Source organism: Mustela nivalis, assembly GCF_964662115.1.
Source record: "Mustela nivalis genome assembly, chromosome: 4".
Classification (NCBI taxonomy): Eukaryota; Metazoa; Chordata; class Mammalia; order Carnivora; family Mustelidae; genus Mustela; species Mustela nivalis.
Genome location: NC_139023.1, coordinates 105770985 through 105797709, shown reverse-complemented (window position 1 = coordinate 105797709; position 26725 = coordinate 105770985). Strand labels below are relative to the sequence as shown.

General features: G+C 38.1%; 1 protein-coding gene across 11 annotated transcripts in view; it reads right to left on the bottom strand.

Annotated features, from left to right (window-relative positions):
- The window catches only part of PPP3CA (protein phosphatase 3 catalytic subunit alpha), a 317728-nt gene that overhangs the window by 34425 nt on the left and 256578 nt on the right, over positions 1-26725 (bottom strand). For all 11 annotated transcript variants that reach the window (XM_082729055.1, XM_082729056.1, XM_082729058.1 and 8 more), the window contains 4 exons: positions 23796-23873; positions 21260-21354; positions 1995-2120; positions 548-622 (listed from right to left, as the gene is read on the bottom strand). In XM_082729055.1, coding sequence (XP_082585181.1) covers positions 548-622; positions 1995-2120; positions 21260-21354; positions 23796-23873 — 374 coding nt within the window. The remainder of the gene's footprint in view (positions 1-547; positions 623-1994; positions 2121-21259; positions 21355-23795; positions 23874-26725) is intronic.

Genomic DNA, 26725 nt, shown 5'->3' with positions numbered 1-26725 from the left:
TTCAAGGGTAACAGAATACCAAATTGTATCTTAAACAACAACACAAAAGTGACATAGCTTATTCGTAACTTATTACAGGTAGAAAAAAAAATACTGGTATTGACATGAATACCAACATATCCATGTGTAAATATCTTCTTTTATCATAAACATCAAAATATGAATAGCTGACAGGAACAACTTCACTAAAGGCACTCTTCGAAAGTTACGTAGTAAATGGTAACGTCTGCTATGGGGTTGAATTTTTCTTTTTGTTAAGGGGCCAAAAAAGTCACTTAGCAATGTGAGCTATTGAAAGATGGTTATTAAAATAGTTCACTGGGTAGTTTTCAGGGTAATGGGAAAATTATTTCATGGTGTGTGTGTGTGTGTGTGTGGGTGTATGTACTTCCTCAAATCAAATGGAAAATATAGTACCTTCCATTCTCAGTACTATGTTATAATTTAACATAAGCTTAATCTTAGAGATTTGCTCTTTGGGTTACCTAGGCGACACCCACGTGATTATGTGGCAAACGGCATTAGCACATAGGCTCAAGTCTCTTACCATCAAATCCATCTTCTTCTGACCCCAGTTCATCATCTGAGCAGATGTTGAGGACATTTACCAGCATCTCGGTCACTAAAAAGGAAAAAAACAAAAGCAAAAACGCTCAGATTTTTTTTATTATAACCTTAATGATTACTCTGGCATTATTAATGAGCAAGCTTAGCCATAACATTTCTTACCTGTATTGTATAGAGAATCTCCTGCAAGATAGTTTCTATAAAATTCAGATCATTAAAGATAACCAGCTTTGTGATTCTACACAGATTTTATGTTTATAAAAGTATTAGCTTCTGTCTATGAAATCGTATGATAACATTTAACTAGCCATAGGTCAACAGACAATGGACAACCAAATATGTGGCTGTGGATATACCATATGTCTATGAAAGAGGAAAGGGCTATTTCTGAATTTTTACTTGTTGTACAATGAGGCTACGAGATGTAGACCACATTGCGACCTTCTGTTTTGCAGGGACTCAATGAATGCTAGATCTCTTTTTAAATCTTTTTAATCCCCCAGAGAACCCAGCACAGTGATAGGCATGTAGTTCTGTGTTTAATAAAAAATGCTGATTGAGGGACTAATATATTTGAAGTAGTTTCGGATATACTAATTAAAAAAAATAAATGAATTGATACATGAATGGATACATCATTAAATTTTATTTTCAAAAAGCCTTAACAATAAAACTTAGGTAAGTTTAACAAGAAATTCAGTTGGTTAAATTGATGACAATAAAACTGCATGAAAGTGTTGTCACAGAAATTAGTACTGCATCACTTTTACACTATATGATGCATGTTATTTACATTTAACCGTTTATAAAATTAGGTTGGTTTCTATCATGATTATTATCAACATCAGAAGCGTGAGAAAGGCATAGCTATAGTAACCTCTTAATTTGAGAGGGAGTTTGTAAAATAAAATAGCACTTTTGAATTAATACAAAGGGGTAAGGAGAAAAAGGAGCCATTATTACAGTTTGAAGCCAGTTGAAACTATATATCTGTTACTTTTAAAAGATTTTATTTATTTGACAGATCACAAGTAGGCAGAGGCAGGCAGAGAGAGAGGAAGGGAAGCAGGCTCCCTGCCGAGCAGAGAGCCCGATGTGGGACTTGATCCCAGGACCCTGAGACCATGACCCGAGCCGAAGGCAGCAGCTTTAACCCACTAAGCCACCCAGGTGCCCCTATCTGTTACTTTTAAAAGGGTTCCATTGTTCCAACGAGATGATATAAATACTCCTGGTATTTTTCATCGCTTTTGCTTCCCCTTATTTCAGTCATTGCATTTTGTGAACAGGGTATATACGGTGACATACTTTCAAATCACTTCTCTCATGTTGCAACTCATGAATTGTTTTGGTTAGAAGAGTCCCCATCGCTTCCCCTTCCTTCTTGTATAATTACATGAAGAACATCTCAAGATTCCCCAACACACCTTTTTCCCCAACAAATGGCAGGGACCAAGTGAAAACATCCATGAAATTGGGAAGCCAGTATGGGTGAGGAGAACAGTTGAACTGCCTGATATTCATGACGTTGTTCTCATACTTCAATACTGCAGCTGGAAACAACAAACACAAGGGCATTAGATTCACATGCACATATTTCTGCTTCCCCACGTGGCTTTAGTTGATCCAGAGAATTCAGCTATGTGACTCAAGTTCCAAACATCAAGACTAGTAGCTTCATCAGCCACAAATGTTTATACCATTGGGAATTAAACTATACTCAGTAGAATATGTAACTGCACAATATATGAACGCTAATATGAAATGGCATTACAATTTGGCAAATATTTATATAAGATGGTTAATCAAAAGTCTGTCAGGAATTGGTCAAGCTCCTCTCACAGCCAAGAACATGGTAGTCGTATTTAACATCTAATGAGCCTAACAAAAGTGTAGTATAGCTAAATTAGTTTGACAATTTAATAATCTCCACAAATATTTGAACAGAATATACTTCTACGCTTAAAGAGAAAAGAAAACCACACATTTCCCAGTAGAACTCACAATGGTTGTATGCAGTAGTTTAAATTAGATTGCATTCTTGACTTAATAAAATAAAGTGTCTGGATTGAATCCTGCACAAAATTTTATACTGGTATCTGACTTCACCCTTGACTTCTGAAAAGAATGAACCACCCATGACTTAGGAAAATGAATCTGCCCCTGAATTTCACTCTGCTTTGCATGGTGTCTGTAGCTTAGATACACAGTTACATAGAAAGTTATGGTTGCAGAGATCCTAAGAACATCACTAGTCGCCCTTGCAAACAGATTCAGAAATTCATTCTGTAACAATCCTGATACAAGTTTAGTAGGTCTCTGTGAGTTCTTTCTCTCTCTTTCTTCCTTCTTTCCTTCTTCCTTCCTTCTTCCTACCTTTCTTCTTACCTCCCTCCCCTTTCGCTCTCCCTTTCTTATTTCATTTTTAAGTAATCTCTGCAGCAAACATGGAGCTCGAACTTACAACCCTAAGATCAGGAGTTGCGTGCTCTGCTGATTGAGCCAGCAAAGAACCCCTCTGTGAGTACTTTTTCTTTTTTTTTTAGTTGAACTTTTTCCCAAGCTGGAGCTTTAATCAAGCAGGAGCCCCATATAATTTCCCACATTTTTTTTTCAGCCTTATAGAGGTATAATTGAGATATAATAAATGGTAATGTAGTGAAAGTATACAACATAATGATCTGATTTATGTGTATATTGTGAAACGGCTCCCACAGTTGAGTTAATGAACACATCCATCACCTCACTTAGTTATCGTGTGTGTGTGTGTGTGTGTGTGTGTGTGAGAGAGAGAGAGAGAGAGAGAGAGACAGAGACAGAGACAGAGAGACAGAAACTTAAGTTCTACTCTCTTAGCACATTTCAATTACACAATACAGTGTTATCAAGTAGTCATCATGAAAGAATGTAGCTACTTTTTAATTCTGATTACTTTCTTTTCTTTTTTTATTTATTTCTTTTCAGTGTAACAGAATTCATTGTTTATGCACCACACCCAGTGCTCCATGTAATTCGTGCGCTCCCCAATACCCACCACCTGGCTCCCCAGACCTCCCACCCCCCACCCCTTCAAAACCCTCAGATTGTTTTTCAGAGTCCATAGTCTCTCATGGTTCACCTCCCCTTCCAATTTCCCCCAACTCCCTTCTCCTTTCCATCTCCCCATGTCCTCCATGTTATTTGTTATTCTCCACAAGTAAGTGAAACCATATGATAATTGACTCTCTCTACTTTCAATTTAGGAAAAGCTACATGCTTTAACGGCATCATCTGTTCTATGGATAGACAGTTTTAAATTGTGGGAAGTTCTCAAGTTGAGTTGAAAACTTCCTTACCATTTACTGATCCAAATCTACCCTCTGGAAAAATACAAAACAAGTATGCTTCTGATTCTAAATGACAATCTTTTAAATATGAAGAACAAAACTCTCACATAATACCTTCTTGAGCTTTGGAAAGATTTTACTTTTATTATCCTCTCGTGGCCTGATTAGCATTACATTAGTGGAAATTACTGAAGAAATTCTAGATGATATCAAATGGGTTTTGTCTTGTTTTGTTTAGGGGTTTAAAACATAGAGAAATCAACCCTTTCATTATTTTTTTTTACATTGTAGCACTTGATTACAGATAATAAACAGCCCTTCAAAATCTGTTTTTTGAAAAGCTGCCAAAAGTTTACTACGTTTGCATTAACTTCTTACTTAACAACATCTTTCACAGTAGCATTGCTTTCGTAACTGCATTTGCTCCTCCACCTGGAATACACATATGTACATATAAATATGTATATGTACATGTGTGTATATACACATGTATATACATATATATAAACACGTATGTATATGCAGGTGCCTAGGCTCCATGCCCAGTGTGGAGCCCACTGCTGACCTCATGACCCTGAGATCAAGACCTGAGCTGAGATAAGACTTGGACGCTTAACCAACTGAGCCACACAGGTGCCCTCACCTGGAATATTTTCTTAGAAACTGCTGAGTACCCTGATTTTTCCATCCTGTGGTGTCCAGTCCAGACTCTACCCCTCCAGTGAAATATTTTCTGATTTCTTCTAGTGGATATAATCTTAAACTTCTTCTGAATTCCAAAAGTCATTGACTTACACCTCTATATTGCATTTATTATTCAATTTTGATCTCAGCCATTCTTCTATGTCTTTAAGGCATAACTTCCAGATCTTTAAAGAGAAGTGTCATGCAACAAGCTTCATGTTTCTTTGTGTTTCACATACCACCTATTTAAAATTTTTTCTTAATTTTTTATTTTTTATAAACATATATTTTTATCCCCAGGGGTACAGTTCTGTGAATCGCCAGGTTTACACACTTCACAGTATTTAAAATTTTTTTTAAGATTTTATTTATTTATTTCTCAGAGAAAGAGAGACACAGCACAAACAGGGGGCGAGGGAGCAGCAGGCAGAGGGAGAAGCAGGCTCCTTCATGCAGGACTTGATCCCAGGACCCTGGGATCATGACTTGAGCCAAAGGCAGACGCTTAACCAACTGACTCACCCAGGCGTCCTTACATACCACCTTTTATTTTTATTTATTTTATTTATTTATTTGAGAGACAGAGATCACAAGTAGGCAGAGAGGCAGGGAGAGAGAAAGAGGGAGAAGCAGGCTCCCTGCTGAGCAGAGAGCCCAATGCAGGGCTGGATCCCAGGACCCTGAGATCATGACCTGAGCTGAAGGCAGAGGCTTCACCCACTGAGCCACCCAGGCGACCCCGTACCACCTTTTAAATATAGATACTCAGAAGCTAAGGATTGATCTTGGTATTTCTCTTAAAAATTTTTTTTTTTCAGGAAAATTCTTTCTATTCCCTTTGGCTCTACTTCCGATGGGATGGCTTTTCGTGACTTTTCCTCAACCTGCTCATCCTTTTTCTGGGAACACGCCACATTGGCAATACCCCTATAAAAGTGTGGCCCAGAACGAATAGAATCTTTTTGGTGGGTTTAATCAATGTAGAATATGAGGAGGATCTATTTTTCTCCTGTAATTTGGATACTATATATATCATATTGTAACCTAATAATATGTTGATGTTTTCAGCAGCTTGCAGTTCACTAAAATCATACTTAAGAACAGGATGGTCTTTGCTCTGAATCATATTTCTGGCTTGCCAGCCAGTTCCAGGGAACAGAATCATGACACTTTGGGGACAAGGAACACAGATAGTGCAGTCAACATTGACATGAAGGGAGTTATTCTCTTCTTCCCACAGAATGCTGAAGCCTGCACGTGTTTCCATACACCCCTTCTTCTTTAAGTTATCCTGTCATTTATGCCATATGATACTCGGCCTAAGGATACACTCGTACAGTATTAAAGGCATGCAAAGTGAAAGAATCATGGCAAATTACCATATCCATACTTCTGATCCACCAGATGGAAAAGGTGAAGTATTCCCCATCTTTGCTAAGTACTGCCTGAATACCAGCTCCGTTGAAAAGGTCTTTACTATTTTTGGATACAGCATATTCGTAGCAGGAGTGTATCCTCACAAATTCCAAATTATCTTTAAGGATCTAAGTTTGTCTTTTGTCTGTTTTTTTGACACAGAAAGAGAGAGAGCAAGCACAAGCAGGGGGAGGGGCAGAGGGAGAGGCAGAAGCAGGCTCCCTGTGAAGCAGGGAACCCAATGAAGGCTCAGTCCCAGGACCCTGGAATCAGGACCTGAGCTGAAGGCAGACACTTAACTGACTGAGCCACCCAGGTATCCCTACATTGTCTTTTTTTTTTTTTTTAAGATTTTATTTATTTATTTGACAGACAGATCACAAGTAGGCAGAGAGGCGGGCAGAGAGGAGGAAGCAGGCTCCCCGCTGAGCAGAGAGCCTGATGCGATGCGGGGCTCGATCCCAGGACCCTGAGATCATGACCTGAGCTGAAGGCAGAGGCTTTAACCTACTGAGCCACCCAGGCGCCCCCCCCAAGTTGTCTTTTTGAAGAATAATTTCTTCTCTAAGAGCCCCCCACCCTTTTTATTGGCATTAGGTTGGCACAGCAAGAAGAAGGAAAATAGATGTTATAACTCACAGCGCCCTGGAGGATAAGGAGAGGCTTAGGGAGACGCTCTACAAAATATCTCACTTAATCCTTACTACAAATCTGAGAGGCGGGTGTGACTGCTTTTATGTTATAATCTAAGGAATCGAGGTTGAGAAGTGAAGCGGCTTGCTCACGATCATGCAACCAGCGACTGGATGAACGGACGGCTTGCTCATGACCATGCAACCCGTCACTGGATGAACGGACTCCTATCTAAACTCAGCTTTCACTGACATCAAATCCATCACCCCCACCATTCCCTTCCATCTCTTACAAATTATAAATGGATGAATGAAGTCTAGTCCTAGTGGTCATAGTAATTTAACTTTGAATATCATATTCATAATTAAAGATGTTTTAGCTTTTGCCAAAATACATATTTGAGAAAATGAAATATGATGCCCATTTAAAACTGAGGGTACGGGTTGCTCTATAGATAAGATGGAAGTTCTGTTTTGTAGCTGGTGAGAGAAAGCATTTATTCTTTCAACATTGACTCAACACAATTTATTGGAGTGCCTGATAAAACAAACATTTTTTCAGATTCCCTTTTTGTTTATTAACATCAGAAATAATAACATTTTAACAGTGGCTACATTTACTAAGCATCTACTATATGCCAGGCACTGTATTCGGTCTTTCACAAAACAGAATCACAAATCTTCACAATATCCCTCAAAAATCGTTCTTAATCATTTGCATTTTGAAAATAAGCAAACAGAGACGTTATTTGCCCAAGGTCACACTTGAGAAGCAGTTAAATTCAGTTTTGGCCTGAATCTAAAGTCCTTATTCTTTCTAGAATTCCATGATATTCTCAAACTAACTGCACCAATCATTCAATGTCTGACAAGTTTTGGACAGATTCTCCTTCCACATTTATTCTTTGTAAAAAAACAAAAGAGCACTGAATTGGAGGGCCAGGAACCCCGACTGCTAGATGGGTTCTCTCATTTAATACTCACAAGACCCAAGGTGACTTAATGTTTTGAGGTCTCAATTACCTCCCCTAACTTTATCTAGAAAATTTATATGACTACTTCTACTTCCAGATCTGAATAACAACAAACTTCTGGGACAAAGACCTCATCATTAATGCAATTATTGATTAATATTTTCAGTAATTCTAGAAGCTATTTATAGAACATTTTCCTACTTTTCTATAGGTTAAAAAAAGAATAATTAACATAAAAATGCAAATGCACCAATATGTATTCTTTTTCTTCAGTGACATAAAATATTCATGCACAAATACTTCCCGAATAACCTCACATTAATAGGTTACTCATGAATTTTTATTATTTTGTATTATATATATATGTGTGTGTGTGTGTGTGTGTGTGTATCTCACAAAAATACATGGAAAAAAAACCCTTTAAACCAAAACAGTCCCAAATATCTATAGTCACGAAATTCACAGTTAACATTTCATCTTCCACCTCCCACGTCCGCCCCTGCCACCTGCCTCTAACTGTCACTGGGATTACAAAACTCAACTAGAGCCCTAACAGTGTGCTGTTCTCTGAAGTACTTGAAAGACATTTATCTCCAGTGCAGTATAAATAATACAAATGGTTGTACTTCAAGAATCACTCGAGACCAACTCCTGAGACCTTGTCTGAGAAACAGAAAGAACAAAGTCTACCATCAAGAAATCTCACTATTTCACAGGCAATTATACATGACCTCCTGTCATTGAACAGTACATCAGAGGCCTGGAGAGGGATGATGACATATATACAGACCTTGCGTTATTAGCCAAATTTAGAGTGGACCAGATTGCATAGAAAAAAGTGCTCGTCTGTTGCACATGCACTTGTGAAGAATAGACAGGACAATACAATGGAAAGAATACTAATCCCCAGGAGTCTGGAGGTCTGACTGCCAGATCTTTCTCTGATGTCAGTTATGGTCTAAAAGTTATGTAATCGTTTTTACTGCACCTGTAGAACCCAGTGTAAACATGGAAGCCATGCTGTGCACAAGATACAAAATCAGTAATCAAGGGACAGCTCCTACTTGAAAATAGAGAAGAGCCACTGGACCTCTATTATTTTTAATGCCACAACTAGGTGCCCTGAATAGACTGAAACCCAAGAACAAAATTCATTCCTCTGTTTACTAAATGCTAGGCCATATCCAAATTTGTAAATTAAAGGGGTTTCCCCTACTTAAAATTTGAGATTCTGATGAGACACAAAAACCAGTATTTCTTAAGAACTCGGTAACATTTCTCAACATCTTTATAATTGTCATCATCAGGGAGGATGATGATAGGGCAATGAGTAAAAAAAAAAAACAAGACAAAACAAAACAGAAATATCCAACAGACCTTCTAATTTAAGAGAAGTTAGCGACATGCTGCGAGCAAGATTAACTGGTTCACCAAACCATGGGTTCAACACATTTCAAGTGGATTCCAAGAGGAATACAAAGCGTCTTTTCTGAAAGCCTTTAGATTAGCAATGTAATGCTCCCAGCATACTTCTCAGGCTTTCTCAGCACCACTAGTGCTATTTTCAATAGAGGAGAGGAGAGGTCAAAAGAATGGAAATAATGAATTCTAATAATATTTTCCTTCTCCTTAACTCTAAATGACCATCCACGCCCATCTTCAAAAGATGGGGCAGAGGGACAGAAAAGATGAGAAAAAGGCAAATGGTGGCACTCTAGACTCATTATAAAACAACCAGAAAAAGAAGGGGGGAAAAACGCATAATAGACCCAAGAATTAATAGTTAATTAATTAATTATTATTATTTTTAAAATTTCAGTTCTGCCACCTGTAGACTATAGATTCCCCAGCAGGAAAACTAGCATCAATGAGTTCTTTTGGCAAAGTCCTACCATCACGGAAGGAGACAGGATGTCTTGATGGATAAAATTCTTTTTTTTTTTTTTAAAGATTTTATTTATTTATTTGACAGACAGAGATCACAAGTAGGCAGAGAGGCAGGCAGAGAGAGAGGAGGAAACAGGCTCCCTGCTGAGCAGAGAGTCTGATACGGGGCTCGATCCCAGGACCCTGGGACCATGACCTGAGCTGAAGGTAGAGGTAGAGAAGGTAGAGGCTTTAACCCACTGAGCCACCCAGGCCCCCCCCCTTGGATAAAATTCTTGAGATAGTACCTATATACCTATATACTTACAATGTTCTTTGCCAATATTTTAAGATTTTGCTGTATGCTGCATGAAAGTGTTTCTTTGATTCTGGGAGAGATACCATACATTTTTAAAAATCTGTATTTTCCCATAGAGATTACCTTTTTCTTTTATTAACATATAATGTATTATTTGCTTCAGGGGTACAGGTCTGTGAATCATCAGTCTTACACAATTCACAGCACTCACCATAGCACATATGGTCACCAATGTCCATAACCCAGCCACCCTATCCCTCCTCCACCCTATCGCTCCTCCACCCCCCAACCTCTGAGCAACCCTCAGTTTGTTTCCTGAGATTAAGAGTCTCTTACGGTTTGTCTCCTTTCCTGGCCCTGTCTTGTTTCACTTATACCCTCCCAATATTATTTTTTTAAGGTCCAATTTTCCTTAAGGATTTTGAGAAGACATATATGTATAGTTTTTGTAGTACATATAGCATCTATAAACACCATTTCTATGATTCCTTACATTTTGAAACCTGACTTCTAACTCTCATTTCCTTTTTGTTTTTCCCTCAATGTCCTGTACTTGCCAGGTGTATTTTGTTTTAAAAAGATTCTTTTCATTATTACTAGTGACCTAGGCTAAGGGAAATTTATTAATTCATGAGGGTTGCTGTATTTGGTGAGCAAGGACTACAACTTATAACTCACTTTTACTCTATAGTTCATAAGACTGATGACAAAAGTGAGTGTTCAGTCATTTATGGAGGCAGATTTTAAGTCTTCATTTTTAGGTAATTTTGTCTTAATGACATTCTTCATTCTGGGTTTCTTGAGAAATTTAGTATTTAAATTGCTTGATTTAGTACATAGGGTCTCTCACTGGCAAGTTCTCAATAACTTCCATGTAGTGACTGAATTTCAATCAATCTGAAGTACTTTATTATTAATAAATATGAACAATAGGTATATATAATTTCTTTGAAGCTATGAGCTAATGATTTTGTATTTTTCAAAATACGCACATGTGTGTTACTCTATATAATCCTCTTATGCACATATCTAGTCCTTACCTGCTCCTCCTACCTTGTACACTCATCCTTCATGGCACCTTATTACTTTGCTGTAAGTGTCCTACATAAAACTTGGTTGATGAGGGGCGTCTGGGTGGCTCAGAGGGTTAAACCCTCTGCCTTCGGCTCAGGTCATGATCTCAGGGTCCTGGGATTGAGCCCCACATCGGGCTCTCTGCTCAGCAGGGAGCCTGCTTCCTACTTGTGATCTCTCTCTGTCAAATAAATAAATAAAATCTTAAAAAAAAAAAACTTGGTTGATGGTATTCTATGTACGTGAAGGAAAGAGACTGTAGCAGATATATCTATGAAATAGTATGAGTCAATTTTATGATTGTGTGTGTACTTGTGTGTGTGTATAATGTGTTTCTCTTTTTAATATTATGTTAATAAATTTTGAAGAAGCCCATTATTCAAATACAGAATTTGGGTAAGTTAATAAAAGGAAAATGATGGAAGGGATGAAGAAGGCAAGATCACTTTTTTCCTTTCACGGTGCTTTGCACCATACCTGGCACATGGTTGGTGCTTAATAATGTTGGTCAAAGAAAAGGTCTAAGGAAGGGAAAGAGAGAAAGGAAGGACAAGATGGAGAAAGACAGGAATGACAGAAAGAAGGCAGGCAGGCAAAGAAAAAGTAAAAACAAAGTTTTCCAGAACATAAAACATGTAACTTCTCATGAGGTTAAAAATGTAACTAACCACATACTAACAGTATGAAGGGGACATGCTGGAATTCAGAAGAAAGATAGTATGTCACTTCGGAGGCTAAGCCCTGTTTTAAAATTGCCAAAGTGTCTCTTAATTAGACAAGAGTAGAAACAATATTGGCTCTGTCACAAAGTAACTGTATGAACTTGGACAAATATTTCTCCTGATTTGAGCTTTACCTTCTAAACTTGTAAAGTAGGAAAAATTATGACCTGTTCTGTTGTTCTCAAGGTATGAAGACCAAATAAAATGATATATGGGATTAATATACATGATAATATATATGATTAGATAAAATATCTGGCGCCTGAAAGACACAAAGTATCCTGATGCAGTTTCAAATTCTTCAAGGAAGAGATAGCTATCTATGTTTATCACATTGCCATTTTATAATTCCCACCTAATCACATCGAAATTCTAACATCCGGAGAGTCTGGGCTAAAAACTGATCCTTGCAATCAGTTCAAGTCCAGTGAAACAGTGTGAATTTTTTCTACGTTACAATTTCACATAGAGAACTTTAGGCATTTTTTGCTAAGCCAAGAGGAAAGAATGAATTATGAGTTCTTTACCAGTTTTATCTTTAAGTTCTAATACGTATAGTTATAATGCTAGAAATAAGGCTTAAGCCACTATAGTAAATGAGAGAAAAAGGTTTAGCTGAAGCTTTAAACTGCTAGAGAAGTGGGCATGGCCTTAGAAGGCACTGTGCCTATGCCTTGCTCTCATTCAATGTGGTCGACACTTGTAAGTTCCTAGTGCACTAGGATACCTGGGCAGGAGGTACCTGGAATACTGGCAGTATCTGTATGCAATCACAGAACACCCTTTTCACCTTCCAGCTTGTACTTGGTATTAAGCCCTGAGCTTGCTATGGTTCTAGGTTGCTATCTCCAAGATACCCTTGGCACTGAGTTAATATTAAGCCCATATCTTTGATATTTTCTGTGGAAAGTAAGATCGCTGCAGACTTTTTGACATTGGCAGGTCAAGTTTCTTGCAGATCTAGAACTTCCGGACAACGAAGAGCAAGTGATACGCCCATGATTTGGGTCTTTAGCATTATGTAGATTGTCCCTGTTTTTCCTCCTATTAAACGCTTTACAGAGAATTCGATTTCTAGAGAAATAGGTTTCAGTTCAGTCTAAGAATCTTCTAACCATCTGTCAGAAGACGGAATGCAACACCTCAGGACACATCCCCCAGCTGATCCCCTTCAACTGGCAGCAGGACTTGCCAATGAACCTGCAGGGAGGATTTAGCATTGATCCAGATCCTGTCTTCATCTTTGTTTAAGGTCTTGTATAACTTCGAGAGCTCAATCCTCTAATTCTATAGGCGACACTCTGAGAAGCAGGGATTACCTGTGAGTTACTACTTACTTAGGGAAGTTCCACAATTGCTTCACTGCCAAAATCGGTGATTATGTAGCAATGATGGCTACGCAACCAAGAAGTTTATTTGTCATTGCAATGATACTGAGGATGCATTCAATTAAAACATATACTCAGGGTAATTCTTAAATATTAAATCTTGATGGGTTTTCTGTTTTATCCTCTGTCCCATTAATGCTTCAGTGTAAGCAAGTGGATGACTGGACAAAAATATCTAATTAGAAAGTGACCGCCAGTTGGGACGCCTGGGTGGCTCAGTTGGTTAAGCAGCTGCCTTCGGCTCAGGTCATGATCCCGGCGTCCTGGGATCGAGTCCCACATCGGGCTCCTTGCTCAGCAGGGAGCCTGCTTCTCCCTCTGCCTCTGTCTGCCATTCTGTCTGCCTGTGCTCGCTCTCTCCCTCTCTCTCTCTGATAAATAAATAAAATCTTTAAAAAAAAAAGAAAGTGACCGCCAGCAATGACACTTTTGCAATGGAGCTAAATGAACAAAAGCAAGAGTCTAAGTACCTAAGGGACACTTTTTAAAGAGAGAAATCATTTATTTGAGAAGAACATAAGAGATACCCCATTCTTTTAGTAATGTATATCATTCATGTAATTTTAAAGGGATAACAAATGACTTCATTTCAAAAGCTGTTCTTTTCTTATTGAAGAACAGTTAGTCACCTCAACATAATGGAGCCATGAGTTGAACAGGAGATTGGGACAAACACTGCCCTGAAAACTTGCAGATAACAAAGCTGACCTAAAAGAACACAGACAGAGGTTAACTTGCGAGCCCTGGCATCAGGCTGCCAAGTTTCAATTTCAATCCTTTTGCAGGTTGTGTGAACCTTGGCGAAAGTGTGCAACCTCTCTGCGCCCTAGATTTTCATCAGTAAAATCATGATTAGAATGTAATTCATGGAGTGTTGAAAGATTAAATGCATTTACACACGGAAAATTAGAGCAGTGTCTGGCACAAAGTAAATGTTCTATTATTACATTATTATTATTATATGCAAGTTGCATGAATAAAGTAAGTAACATTTGTGCACATGCTATCCCAACTGAAGGGAAATATTTACATTTACTAAATATATTACCAGCCTAAGACTTTAACGAAAATATACCAAGCTGTAGCAGTCAAGGTGACAATGATAATGATAATAATATAAGAAATTATAATCACAGTTAGATTAATTTCACACACTAAAGAGTCGTGGATATAACAGGCAGTAAAAGGGGACATTCTGCCGAAACCCCTCACTCCATTCATCTCAGAGGGGAAGTCAAAACTTCCCAACTGAAAGTTCTCTTCAGCCTTAAATGTCTACATAAATTTCTTTTCTACTACCTCATACTGATAATACAAAAAGCTAATGCTAAGAGTTTTCTTAATGTTTTCCATGTTGCTCCTCTGTGAGGTTGTAGATTCCATATCATTTGTCCACAGACTGTCCTAGATTTAATAATCATTATAAAGAAATTATTTTTCCAATGTGTGTAAAACAATACTCATTTGGTAAGGAATAAACTTTTTTTTAGAATAAAAATGCTTACTAAATAAAGGAAGGAATTACTATTTTTCAATGGGACTTCTTTTACCTATTGTTTTGCATTGGTAACAACAAGAAAAACACATAGTCTACAAGTTGCTAGCAAATATTGAATAACAAAATGCTACCGTGTATATATACTTATATTTCGTATATTGAGAAAAGTGATCTCAGCAAACAGTCGCTCAGGACCAATTAAGAGGATCTTTAGATTTGATATGGTGGCAGGAGAAAAGTTAAAGCTGTGAAAATTGTGGCCATTGGGTAAAATCTCTGGATTAATTTTACCTAACTTGTAAAGCACTAATGATCATATTTATGCCTGTGGTTATAAAGGTCTAAAACATGCTTTAAAAATGTTGATGTCAAGCTAAAGCTTATTCCCATAGTCATTCCCATAGTTAAGAGGTTCTCAGGTTCTACAGAAATGGTTTCCTACTTATAAAATGTACTCAGTTTTGTAGGGAAGTAAGATTTTGGCATGTTATAGAGGAAGACACTACGATTCTAACTTAGGGTTGCCTGGGCATGAATTCTACTCCTTTCCAGAGACAGCCCCCTCCCCTGCCCCCAACCATCTCCCTTTTTTTGCCCAGGATAAGGATCTAGTTGGTTTTGCATTTGGCTCCTGATCCAGGCAGGTGCCACATACCACTAAGTTTGTGAACACAATTCCTAAAAGCTGAAACAAGGTATTGGTATGAAAGAACTATGCTAGGATAAGAAATGAGGTTCTCCGGGCACCTGGACAGCTTAGGTCATGAGCCTGGGATCCCAGGATCCTAGGATTGAGTCCTATAAGGGGCTCCCTGCTATGCCGCTCCCCCTGCTTGTGCTCTCTCTCTGTGTCAAATAAATAAAATCTTAAAAAAAAGAAAAGAAAAAAGAACGAAAGAAATGAGGTTCTCAGGGCTGGCAGCCCATGGCATTGATGGTGTCGCTGAGGTTTGAGTGCTCACACTAGACAGCAGGGGACCAAGGTGAGCTGACTTCAGACACATTGCATTTGCTCCTATGTGTCCACATCATGACTGCCAATAAGATTCTTCCCTTGGGGGCACCTGGGTGGCTCAGTGGGTTAAAGCCTCTGCCTTCAGCTCAGGTCATGATCCCAGAGTCCTGGGATCAGGCCCCGCATCGGGCTCTCTGCTCAGTGGGGAGCCTGCTTTCCCCCTTTCTCTCTGCCTGCCTCTCTGCCTACTTGTGATCTCTGTCTGTCAAATAAATATAAAAATTAAAAAAAAAAAAAGATTCTTCCCTTGGTTTCTTACAGGAGGAATTCAATCCTCCCTTTATGACAGTGTGCCAAGCCATAAATTTTCTCTTTATTTATAAATGGTACTTCTGAAGATCATGACTACTATTTGAAGGAAAGTATTTGAGGATGTTGACTGTGTCAAGTTTTGGTAGGGCTAATATGCTTTTTAAAAGTAATTCTATCAATTTTCCTAGTTTAAAAGTCCAAACCATCATAACACATTTTTTTTTTCCCATGAAAAAGGGTAGACTTTTCATGTTAGGATTTTAACATACGATGCTTTTCTTGTCTTATCCTTGAAACCCAATTTTGCACATCTCTCTTCCTTAACCTACTTTAATACTGAATTAATTTTCTTCCCCTTCATTTTTAATCTTTGGTCTTAATTACTAAGTTAGGGGGGTTGCCATTTAGGTTTTTCTTCTCAAATCCAAAATACATTTCATTTAATACATTTTATTTAATTACTTAGTTTTACTATCAGTAGCTCTTCCTGGAACTGAGTGTATACCCCTGGTATGTATATTTGTATTTCTCTATATCCATATTGTATATCCATCCACCCATCATCGCCCCCCCCCCCACACACTCATATGAAAACTCATCTAAACTACAGGGAACTGGCAACCTTGTGTTATTTCCTTTAGATTACTCTGAAGCACAGGTATATCGCTAGAGAGATCAAGGTTTAAAACACATTTTTCCAGAGGTTCATTATAATTTTTGGCCAAACTAAAGCAGAGTTCACATTTGCCTCTTATTTCTCGATATGGAGAGATTTTACTCTTAAGATTGCTTTCACGTCACTTCCTCAGTTAAACTTATTATTATTATCATTTGGTCTCCACGGACTAGTTTCCACTCTCACTTAATACCACTTCTTTCTTTGTAGTATTTTCCAAGTACGTCTGAATCATTATTGATGGAATTCCTTATTTAACATCTATTTCACCACCAAGTTAAAAAACCAAGTAGGGTGAAGGAAGATGCCAATCTAGTGCAGCACCTAGCACAGTGCTTACTATACTTAAGCAATCAGTAATGGTTTGTTGCAGTGGTGAGTGGATGAGATTGAAGTCATTTTTACAGGTGGCATATTATTATTATTATTATTTTTGAAGATGTTATTTATTTGACAGACAGAGAGCATAAGCAGGGGGAGCAGCAGAGGGAGAAGCAGACTCCCCGTTAAGCAGGGAGCCCGATGTGGGGCTCAATCTCAGAGCCCTGGGATCACGACCTGAGCCAAAGGCAGATGCTTAGCTGAGTGAGCCACCCAGGCTCTCTGGCATATTATTATTATTGTTGTTGTTGTTCTTGTTATTATTATTATTATTAGCAGAAGCAGTGTGCATGTGTCATTCTTGTAGTTTTCTTCTGTTCAGTGGGTTTGGGTAATTATAAAAATTGTTTTACCCTTAGGGCTACAGATTCAAAGGAGGAAAACAATTCAAAGGGGTAATGTGCTTTGCAAATGTTTAATTCCGTATCATAACCAGGTACAACAGTAACTTAAAGCGAGGTACAGCTCTGTGGGTCTGGGAGGGCCCTTTGGGGCACTGTCTTGCTATTTAATTTCCAGAAAGAAAACGCTTCAATCAATGAATGTGTTGATAGCCTACCATGTATAATGCATGCTACCTGGCTTTATCACGTGCTCCAAAAAGCCCCCACTTCAAACTAATTATAATCCATTGGGAAGATAGAGCAATGCTAACTACAGGAAGAGCTAACAAGAAAAAAAATTAATTGATAAATACAACGACAAGTGATTGGTATTTCGGGAACTCAGGGAAGGCCTACCAACAGAAGTCTTTAGCAATTGTGTCAGACTGATGATTCACAGACCTTGTACCCCCGAAACAAATAATATTTTATATGTTAATAAAATAAATACAGAAATAATACAAAAGAGAGAGAGAGAGAGAGAAGTCTTTAGAAACTGACTGGAGTCCGAGAACAGGCCATTTAGATGGGCAGAGAAGAGGGAGACAAGTATTCAAGATAGAAAAAAAGTTATGTGGGCAAAGACGTGGTGAAAGGGAACAATTTGTACAGGGCCATGAGTGGAATAATGCAGCTCTCTAAAAGCGAAGGGTTCACCCAGGAAGAAGCAGTGAGATGGTTTATAAAGGTAGATCGAGTCACAAAGTGAAACTATAAGTAAGAGGCTGAGGAGAACGGGGTGTTTTTCTGTCAGTTTCCCTGAAGCCACTGACAGGTGGCATAATGATAGCAACATAAAATATTCAAAGATGATAATATCTTAATACCGCACAGCATTTTGTTGCAAGGTAATTTCATCTATTATTCACAGAAGAAATTTTTTTTTTCTCCTTTTGCAGAGATGTCACTGCGTGTCAATACATGTAAATGAGCTGGCGTTTCCTTGCAGAGCTGTGATCGCAAGCTCGCTCCATCTTCTGCCCAGACAGGATGCAGGAGTCCTCAGAGTGAGGAGACAGAGGCCGGAGGAGGGGTGAATCAGTGTAGGCTACAGTAAGGAAGGGCCACTCACAGTCCTCATTACTTTTAGAAAGCCTCTTTTCATTGCAAGGCAAGTATGAACTACTAATCACAACCTATAGACATTGAAACACGAAGCTGATCACACACCTAGGATTCGTTTTAAGATGGCAGAATACACCCATTTTTCTCACTGTCTCATGTAGCTGAAGAGCTCTTGCTGCTGCCTTAATTTGCAGGTGCTTAAAAATTGCATCATATTTTAATTCTTGGGTTATACACAACTCCAGAGCCTTATATGGTCATCTGTTTCTAAGAATCAGACGGTTAACTTAGAGATTCTTCACTGCTCTCTTTCCATTGATGATATTTTGAAGGAGTTTGCAACCCAGCTTTCTGGCACTGCCTTTTACAATTCTCGTTAACATTTATTTTATTCAAATACAGTAATAGCCTCACTTCAGCCGTGAATAACTGACTCCCACTCCCACATACTGTACACACTGTTAGTATAATAGCTTTAAAGTGCTTCAGAGACTTTACACAAAAGTCTTTTGAAATTATGCTCAAACTGAAGAATATATCTTTCTTCTTCCTATCAGTTTATCTTTTTCTCTCAGGAGAATTTTTTCTTTTATGAAAAGGTTCCCAAAATGAAATGCTTCTCTCCCCTTCCAGAGAGATTGTGATCTACCCTAAACACAAGAGAACGCAGAAAGAGAACTACAAAGGCTCCAAGATTGCAATCCACTCATGTCTATTGTTTTTTTTTTTTTTTTTAAGTTCGTGCCTTGTTAAATCAGAACCATAGACAAAAAAGCAATGCATACCCTGTGGGAGAAATCGCCATTAGTCTCAAGCAAAACCGCTACCCAGCCTTATAATGAGAGGAAAAACTTAAGTCTGTTTTATGGAGTGAAATTCCAATCTTCTTCTTCTTCTTCTTTTTTTTTTCTTACTGTTTTGACTTTTTTTCAATCATTAAAAAAAAATTATATGTATAGTCCATGCTACTTAGTAATTGGTCTCTGTCAAGAAAATTACTTTTTTGGGTGCTCCTTTCACTAGGTGAAATAGGAAAAAAAAATGTTTTCATGCCATAAAGAAATAGGAAACTAAGTGTTCAGACCGTATATACTTTTGGGGAATAGTAGGATCATGATGGGACAGGCAAGATGGACATGCTGGGTTCCTACATGCCTTCTAGGTACCACTGGGGAATTCTCTGGAATGAAAACCCACAGCCAATCCAAGGAATTCAATCTTACTGCTTTTATACAAAAGGGTTCAAGATTGAGATTTTGTTTGACAAAAAAAAAAAGAAAAAAAGAAAAAAAAATTAATTCAGAAAAAAAATTAATTGATTGACTTTATTTTATTCTATTTTTCTTTTTCTAATCAAACGGTCACCATTCTTTAATGTCCAGATCATGTTTTACCTTAAACAAGGCCTTCCCTGACCACTCTAGAAAAATGATTCCTTGTCCAACCGACTCAGTGTTGGTTAAGCTAAGCTAACTCTCTTACCTTCACTTAATGACACTGTGTCTTATATTTATATTAAATCACCCAAAGGTGTTAATTCATCAACTGGCTTATAAGCCCTAGGCACACCAAGAACACGGTTTGTTTTACTTTATATGCTTCTTGCCACAGAGTACTAAAGACAGCTCCTCTTCTAGAAATCAGGCAACTAGGAAACAGGGGACAACTCTCCCTTGCTTCCTGCCATCCATTGCTGTGACAGAAATGTCACAGTGCCTTCTGATAGTGACTCCACTCCAAGGCCACAGAGGAGGGCCCACACAGTCAAAATGGCGGTGTAAGAGACTGTGTGGTGTGACCATCCCACCCCACCCAGCCGGTGTGTCTCTCTGGCCTATGGGGTGGCGACAGCCATGTGAGGTATCTATAGGACAATGCAGATGTGTTGGGGAGGTGTTGGGGCGGGGAGGCAAGGATCTCAGCAAGCCACCCTCACCCTCAGATATGCTGCAGGGATGTTATCTAGACCAATGCCAACCAGTTAATGGCTTTTTCACATTTTATCCCCCTTTCCGTCACACCTGTAACACTCCATGTCATCTGAATACAGAAATTACCTTGATAAAAGAAGATAATGTGTCCCTTGCTCCTCCCCTCTTTTCTAGAGTCAGTAAACAATGCCCTCTTGTTTCCTGGTCTTTTTTAGGCACACAAGTATGGAGTTTCATAAAGGAAGGACAGGATGCTAAACCAGAAGGCGTGGGTTTGATTTTAGTTCTTTACTACCTAACTGAGTGACCTGGGGGGGCAAAGCAATTATCCACAGAGACCCATTCTGCATACTAAAAAGGGTGGGGGCTAAGGATATTTATTTTGAAGTTTAATTCAATTTTTTTTAAAAACAAATGAACATGCTCTGGCTCACAGTAGGTACTGAATAAATGCAATTTAAACTTGAATTTGAAGCAAAAGCTTTTGCTCATGTCTCCTAAGCCCTAAAATACACAATCACCCTGTTCTCATTGAAAGCCACATCCTTTTTTTTTTTTTTTTTAAAGATTTTATTTATTTATTTGACAGAAAGAGATCACAGTAGGCAGAGAGGCAGGCAGAGAGAGGGGAAGGGAAGGAAGCAGGCCCCTGCTGAGCAGAGAGCCCGATGCGGGACTCGATCCCAGGACCCTGAGATCATGACCCGAGCCGAAGGCAGCGGCTTAACCCACTGAGCCACCCAGGCGCCCCGCCACATCCTTTTTAAAAAGTGTGATTTTGGATTACTTTCAATTATTATTTCTTTTAAAACTTCTATCTATCAGAGCAGTTCAGTATAGATCCTGCCATAGAATCTCCTGCAGAACAGTTAAACAATAACAGTGCCTGGGCTCCACATCTGACCAACTGAATCTGTAACTCTGAAGACAATCACAAAATTTGCATCCAGCAATACGTGAAAAAGCCAAGGGAAAAAAAAAATGACTAAAAATCCTTCAAACCAAGCCATTCAACCATTCAAACCAAACCCAAATGAAACATTTCAAGACAGGGTAGGCAAGACTGCAAGAGGGATCTAAAACCACTTACCTTTGTTATTGTATACATCTAGGTAATTTGGTGCTGAGAAAATTGTAATTAGAGAAGGGAAGCCTGTCGTTTGGCTTTTCCTGTACATGCGATACCTAAACACAATAAAGATGAGTTACAACAGGATATTATGGGGGGCGAGATGGTATTACAGATTCAAATTACAGATTCAAAATAAAATATTCAAGTTATGTTTTATCACTCTGAGACAACTCAATTACTTAACATTAAACAAAATTTTCTCTCTAAAGTCTGTTACACACAGACAGGATTCCTCCCAAGGTCAACCATGAAAACATACAATCAGGTAGATAATATCCAAAGAGGTCTTTCCTAAGTTGAACAGGCCTGGGAACGGTGGAATTCAAGGCAAAATCATAATTCATATCCACATGTGCAATGGAGAACAAGAAGGTCCCTTTTTGTATGAAGATATCCTTGTACCTACCACGTTTTTTAGAAGTGTACCAATATTTTTGACATAAGACTGAATAAGCAGAGCAATATATAAATCTTTCACACTAATAACTGGGCTGATTATTCAATTTATCTACAATATTTATAATATTCTGTTATGGTCTTGACTAAGCAATTTGCTTTACAAAAGATGTGCAGTTAAATCTATGGGTTTTACATGTTCAAAGTGTTTCTATTTTAGAACTATATTTATTACCAATCTCTTCTGGCATCTGCAGGTTGAAGATTACTGTCTGAGCAGGGTAATATTTAATCAATCAGTAATGAAACAGAACATCTGTGAGATCTTTGGAAATAAACCAATAAGCCAGTTACTTTTCTCCTACTTAGATAAAAATAGGACTCTAGTCCTCAAATAATCAAAAAATACAGGAAACTCTGGCGCTTTTCCATTAAGGTGAAAATATATCTCATGACTTCTATGTAACAGATTTTAGGAATATTAGTTTAGAAAATTTCCTATAAAGTGCAAAACAAAATTTTATCATTTCTTGGGTATTCTGGGTCATATTATTTCTGGCTGACTAACCATACCAACTTTAGTTGGGTTTTAAAATACCTCAAATATCTGCCTTTAGGTAGATAAATAGCCACCTTAAGATTTATAATTTCACAAATATGTCGATACTACTTTCCCTAGGAGAAAATATACGCTCAAGAATCTTTTGAACTATTCTAGAAGTATTTATTTTGCTTATCGGACTAAACTCTGCTGGTGGAAAAAAAATCAGAATGCAAAAGATAATTAACACCCCCAATATTAGTATCTTGGAATTACAAACGGTGATTAGCTATGTAGGCTTACCTGACAACAAATGAAAACAAAGAAACTAGATGACATAATTTCAGTTTAATCAATCAAATGCTCCTTTCAAACAAATATGCTAATTGATTTTAACCGATGAACTTAAAGTATTTTCCAATAAGCAGATGATTACAAGTCTGTAGTGGGATTAACAGAAAGCTGCTTAATGTTCAGTTGGGACAGTTAGTCAAAAAAGCATGGTGAAACCACTGCCTTGGAAGTTGGGGGGAAAAAAAGAAAAAAAAATTATTTGAGGACCTGACTTGTTGGCTTATTGACAGGTTATATCAAAGCTCAGCTACAACACACTGAGTACACAGAATTGGATCAGTTCATACCTGTTGATTATTGCTTGAAATAAGCTAATTTTGAAAGAAACATAAGCTGGGCCTTGACTTAGGATCATCAGATATGGGCTAACTTCAGAATGTGGTCATCGCTATTCCTAATTTCAGCACACAGGTTATGCAATATGAAGTGTTCCTCCCTTTCAGAAAACTCAGAATATGGAGGAACGAGTTTAAGCATCTGAAGGCAAACAATACCTTTCCGAGCCTCCTGAGAACGGCAGTGGACTTCAAATCCTAGAACGCATTACGCCTTTTCTTCCTTAATGCAGATTTAATGCACTATCAAACGGAACATTGGATGTTTCTTAGTTTTCTAAGCCCTTACAATCGGCCTACCAATTATAGTAAATATTAGAGTAACCCTGGACCCTAAATTTTAAAATTTACCGTGTATTACAAAATCCTCTTGTGCATTTGTTAGAATATAGAATTTTCTCCCTCATTTAAATGCCTCTGCTTTTGTCCTTTAAAACTTCACAGGGGTCAGGAGTGATATTCTTTCAACAAGAGTCCACCGCACGGTAGCTGTTAAATATTTATGTGTAGTTCTCACTCACATCACCAACCGAGACTGAAAAGCTGCTAGTAATGTACTCACTTACTGGACAGTGGGAAGAGCAGGAGAGGAAAGAGAACACACGGACCCACAGAAGTTAAGAAAGCCGGCTGAAAATCTTACCTGTTCAAGCTAAACATAAAGGCGCTTTCAAGGGGACTTTACCACACATTTGTGACCACTCATTCCCCAGGACCCTGCCATATCTGTGTCATCAGAAGACAATTTTAGGAACTGATTTCTTCAGGGAGAGAGCCTAGCACAGGGAATCCTCCACAGCCCGAACGAAGCGAGGAAGCTGTGACCCGGGGCAATGCACGGTTTCCATAAACCCACAAAACTGCTCACCCTGCATCTTGGGCTTCATGGGCTCGGAGTATAGATAACAAATTATTGTGCTGTAAGAATTCACATACAGCCGGGTAACTGCCAGAGACAAAAAGAAAAGAGAAAGAAGCATCTGTTATGAAGTTGTCAAGAGTAGCACATTTGTCTGTAACATCCTGACCTATGTGATTCGATCAGACGTAATCAAACGTACATCATTCATGAAACAAGCCTCTCGGCTCTCGGGACAGGTCTTTTCCCCTGTGGCACAGAGCACCTGCAGCTCTACTCTTTACATAATCAGAAAGGGCTGGAGATGCGTGAATTGGACAGAGAACGCGGGCCATTATATAACAACACTAGAGGAATGTCCACTCACAGGAAACATCAATATTATCAAGTCTACATTTAAGCACAAGTGAACAGAAGCATCAATATAACATGAGAATGGAATTGAAAATATAAACCTCCATCTCTATTTTCTCCAAGAGAGCACTATTTGTATTTGGATGCCTGTGCGTGCCTGAGTGCTCTACCAAGTGCACTGAGTTAGGGAGTGGGCGAGAATAAAGTAACCGATATATCACTCAAAATCTAAACAGAATTTTAGATTCTGTTTAAATTTTAGATTCTGTTAAAACCTGTGAATTATTGAATTCACAGGTTTTAAACTGTGTACTTTAAATATGATCAACAGACTGTTGCTTTACCTTGACTTAATAAAAATATTAAATATATAATCAAGATGATTTTGTCTGTTAAGGAGTCTCACAACCAAAGAGGAGAACAGTATTCAAAATGAAATTCAAATTACAAACTGAACTTGTGGAACCCTGGGCAATCACATTGTCTCTGCTCTACAAATTTTTCATGAGATAAATGTATGTCATAAAAATGAATACAGTTTAGGTGTTTCAAATAAAGGGACAGCAAACTAATGCTCATTTTAATATAAACAAACTGCAGAAGCTCACTAGAATCTAAACTACATGCACTACGAAAAATAATTCAGCAATGATAATTATCAATATCAAATATCAAAATAATATTTTGAAGAAATACTAAATAGTGTATGTCACTCAAATTATTTATTATAAAAGAGAAGATGAAAATAGTTTCTAGGGGCGCCTGGGTGGCTCAGTTGGTTAAGCATCTGCCTTCAGCCTGGGTCATGATCTCAGGGTCCTGGGATCAAGCCCCACGTGGGGCTCCCTGTTCAGTGGGGAGCCTGCTTCTCTCTCTCCTCTTCATTCCTGCTCTCTCTCTTGCTATCTCTGTCAAATAAATAAAACCTTTAAAAGAAAATAGTTTCTATGTTACAAATTTTGTAAGAATTCCCTGATCAAAAGGAAAAAAAAATACATTAATATGGCACACCATATTAGAGATGTTGATTATAAAAAGGATTCAGTTCTTTGCAAAACTGAATTTGAAACAAAAAATAGTCTTTGTGCCTTTGCACACATTTATGTGCATTTGTATGCATATGTATATGTGTTCTAAAATATTCTATCAATCTGCTAAGGAGAGGAAAAAAAAACCTTCATCAGGCCTTTACTTCCTAGTTGTCCCAGGTCACTCCAGTAAATACACCATGTAACTGATAAACATTAGTGTAACCTACAGACTGGAGAAGATGGCCCAGGCTATGAACAAGGAAATATGTCTGTAATGGTACCTAGACCAAGCAAGAGCTGACCAACATGCGTCTTCAAAGACTTCCTACCCCAGGAAAAGGTGAGTATATCACCTTTGAGATCAGTGTGTCAACAAAAAAAAGCTGGAATATTCTAGAATATTCTATCAATCTGCTAAGGAGAAAAAAAAAGGAGACCTTCATCAGGCCTTGACTTCCTAATTGTCTCAGGTCACTCCAGTAAATACACCATGTAACTGATAAACATTAGTGTAACCTACAGACTGGAGAAGATGGCCCAGGCTATGCACATGGAAATATGTCCGTAGCGGTACCTAGACCAAGAGCTGACCTACATGTGTCTTCAAATACTTCTTACCCTAGGAAAAGGTGAGTATATCACCTTTGAGATCAGTGTGTCAACAAAAAAAAGCTTAATTGCTGAGACACAGGTTGGTCTTTAAAAAACAGCACGTTTGGACATACTTAGCTATCAAGTGCCCAGCCAATGGATGACAGCATAGGGTGGCACCCAGTAAATGTTCCTTCCCTATCTCTTTCAGCCATTGATTTCTTGTGCCCTTGAAATACTTCCTTAAAAAGATAGTTTATTGCCTTGTTGTACCACTGAAAGACAAAGGTTGTTTGTCTAGGTTTGTCACTTTTTGTCCTTGGGCAAAAGGCTTGGCAGCACTTTTTAAATTTATTTTTTCCTTTTGTTAGAACCTATACTAGATTTATGAAAGCATAATTTTAATATATTTTCTTCATGCTGAGTTTGATACCCTTATGTGTTTAAAGTTTCCCTCATGGAAATATATATCTGATTTTTAACGGTAATCTGAAGAAAATAAAATTAACCTTGCAGCAATATGCTAGGTTAATAGCATTAAGTGAGGAACACTTGTATTATTACTTGGAAGGAACTCCTTTTGATGAAAATCTTTAGAAATTTAAAGGCATACATAATCAAATCCTCAAACTCTCTAAGAATTACAAACTTTTTTCTAAATAAATTTAGAAAACACTTGAATATCATCTAGATTCCCATTATTGGTCAACTGCCTGCCTGGGATACATTAAAGTCTATGATAATATAAAGCAACAAAAGAACAAACTTCACAAGATTCTTATGCTTTTCAGTGGAAATGATGATATACAAAAAAGCATTCCAGCTAAAAAGCACTTCAGAAGATATGTGTAGAATGATAGAGAAAGCAGGGTTCAGAACCCCTAATATCACGGAGGAAGCCGGAAAATCATTTATTCCCCAATAATTTGTCAAAGACTGACTGGTGACTTGTTCTATTTGTTA